A 3,033-nucleotide genomic window follows, 5' to 3' on the forward strand; every position below is an offset into this window, starting at 1 on the left:
TAGGGTGATGGGGAGGAGTTTGGGGAGAATTCGAGTTTCGAGGCCATGGAGGTCCTGTCAAAGGACAGGTCCTTCTGACTCTTATCTTCTCTCCCACTGGGGGCACACCTGCACTATTCACTGCTGGCTTCCTGGTTCAACTTAAAAACCATGCTTTCCATTGGTGACAATGTACCAGCCTCTGTAGATGTGGAAAGACGAGTCCACTGTGTGGCTGATGCCACAAAGGGCTGGTTCCTTAATCCAGGCCCAGATGAGAGACAGAGATTTCTAATGGATGAAAATGTGTAACATTTTATTCATTCATTTGTGAACAGAGAAACAAAACCCAATTCGATAGTTTGAGAAACACCTGAGAAGAAGGCAGGATGGACCGGAGTGGTAATCAGGAAGACCAAAGATCCTCAGGTAAACATGGGAAATCTGTGATAGAAACTATAATGTGTTTGTGTGTATGTGTTTGCGCGCGTGCCTGTGCCCGCGTGCCTGTGCAGGTGCGCATGCGTGTGCACGTGTGTGTTCTGGGATTTATGGGTTTCCTCAAGAGTCAAGATGGGGACAGATGTGACCGGGATAGAGGGGCAGCCAGTGGTGCCAGACACCTGACTTCTTTTCTCCCAGCTGTCCATAATCTCCAGGAATGAGAGAGGGTTCCTGGTGGTGGCTTGCGTGTTTCCAGTGTGTGTGAGGACAGAGTTCGCAGTCGGCACTAGGCCTTTGAGTGCCTCTTCTCTGCTGAAGTTTAATTTGTGAAACTGAAGACACCTACACTTTCCCAGGGAGGGCACTGCTTGGCACTACGGGTAGGGTGGATGCCGAATTCTGGACCAGAGAGCAAGTGTTGACAATAAGTTGTTGAGTGAGTGAGGCTACTTGTGGTGGTCAGTGTGCAGGAAGACTCCCCATGGGGAGTTCAGTGCTCAGGTGCATGCTGTCCCAAGTACTGACCCCATCCCTCTGTCGATACAGCTCCTTCCTCTAGCCGATGGACTGATGGCGAAATCAGGATCTTCCTGATGGAGTGGGAAGTCGTGGAACAGGAAGTGGGCCACCCAGGCAGGAAGATCCACAAGAAGACAAGGGCTCTATGCCAGCGCCTCTACCAGAGGGGCCTGAAGAAAACGTGGAAGAGCTGTTTTGACCTGCTAGTGAATCTGCAGAATGTGCACAGGATCTTGTGCAGCGAGAGACCAGGAAACGTCCCATTATTCTCACCATATACTCAGGCCCTTTACAGGATCCTGGGCCCCAGACCCCAGGCAATCCACTTCCCAGGTTAGTCCCTTGGGGATAGACTGCTGAGAGCCCCAGAGTGTGGCATCAGCTGGCCTGTCTCTGGTGAGCACAGAGCAGAGCACAGTATGCAGGCAAGCCCCATTCCCACAGGCGTCCACGGCACAGGGCAGAAAATTCTGGACTCTGTGTGTGTGTGTCTGATATGTCTTTCACCCCAGGGAACGGAATGGGGACATGTTCACAGCTGATCCTGACACACAGGCCAGGCAATTGTGAAGTGGTGCTTCAGGGCCTACCCGGCTGCCATGCTTATGGTCTCTCTGTGTTTCTTCTCCTCCTAGGACCTATATATGATGGAGCAGGTTATCCCTTGGTTCCCATGGAACCTCAACCTCCAATGGTGCTGCCACATCCTCTGTACCATCCTTGGGACAATGGCTTCCAGGTTTCCCCCGGGGAGCATCAATGGACCCCATCGGCCATGTACTCCAATGGGTACTCAGGGTTTCCACAGTGGGACACCTGGGATGCCAGCTCTTATTATCCAAGCCCACAACTGTTTCCTCCCTCTGTCCCCGGAGATACCAGCATACAGGACCCGAGTTCTTCGTCTTATGATCATATCCAAGGCCCTCAGTGAACAAAAGAGTGGATTCTTCTGTGCTGGTAAATATATGAGAATCATTATGTGTTGTATGTGCATGCATCTTTGTCTACCTCCTCAGGGAAGACAAGGTGGAATCAAATAAAGGTCTTTAAAGTAGCTCCTGCCTCATCCTTGTCATTTCAGTGTGGACCGTAAGCATAGAGGGGCAGGGGATGTGGTGTTGGTGGAGGTTCATTCCTGGGTGACCTGGGACAGGCCCTGTGCAGTCTATCTGCTTCTGACTCCTGGAATGCAGTCCCCTACACCGCAAGGGGAACCTCTGCTTCATGGGCAGCTGCTCAACACTGTTTTCTTCCTGGAGCCCTCTAGCTGTAGAACTCAGGGTCTGTGTTTCCCAGACTCAAATTCTCCAGAGTGCAAGGAAAACCTGTTGGAACTGCATATGGAGTTGTATGCTGGAGTTGTTTTACATCGGGTAAGGGAATAGGGATTGTGTCATGTTTAAGCTACAGATTTAAGAGAATGTCCACCAAGGAACATGTCACTCTGACTCAATCTAATATGCTTTTGCACCTTCAGCAGGCATAGTTGAATCATATCAGGCATAAACATGACCTGGTCATGTATATAAACTGTCTACCATTCAGGGTCAGATAGTGTTATTGCCATTATGCTAACACACATGAGAGTTATATCACATAATCACACTTCACATGTAAGTATGAGCTGGGTAATGGTTCAGAAATTAATCATGTCATAAGGTGACACGAATGTGTATCAAATTATCAAATGGTGGACAGGTGGTGGCTCTTTGTGCCTGTCTATTCGACAATTAGGTAAAACACCCAATACCTGGGCATCTAGGACAGGGAGCCTGTTGATCCCATGAGGAGGAAGTGGTGGGGGAAGTCCTTCGGTGTATACTATTTATTGGTATAAATAATGCCATGTTGGCCAATAGGAAACCACATAGTTGGGACCTAGAGTGTAGGAGGATTCTAAGGAATGTAGTGAAGGGAGTCTTTGAGATGTGATCCCTGGATGAGAGAAAACAAAAAATATATTATACAAACATATATATATATATATTATATTTGTGATTATTGGTTAATGATTATCTCCAAGGTAGCAGATTAGAAACCGTAGAAAGGCTCCACCCATAGAACTAGGATTGGACTGGCTGCCTGTGC

The 3,033-nt window shown here is 48.6% G+C and overlaps 1 protein-coding gene across 1 annotated transcript; it reads left to right on the top strand.

Moving 5' to 3' along the window:
• The first annotated feature begins 368 nt into the window (after positions 1-368).
• On the top strand, positions 369-1,876 carry LOC121137792 (putative uncharacterized protein MSANTD5). The gene is made up of 3 exons (XM_040740503.1): positions 369-408; positions 970-1,275; positions 1,578-1,876. Exons 1-3 carry the CDS (start codon positions 369-371, stop codon positions 1,874-1,876), a joined length of 645 nt encoding a protein of 214 aa, XP_040596437.1.
• Positions 1,877-3,033: the final 1,157 nt, after the last annotated feature.

Source organism: Mesocricetus auratus, unplaced genomic scaffold (assembly GCF_017639785.1).
Source record: "Mesocricetus auratus isolate SY011 unplaced genomic scaffold, BCM_Maur_2.0 Super-Scaffold_100707, whole genome shotgun sequence".
In the NCBI taxonomy this organism is placed as follows: domain Eukaryota; kingdom Metazoa; phylum Chordata; class Mammalia; order Rodentia; family Cricetidae; genus Mesocricetus; species Mesocricetus auratus.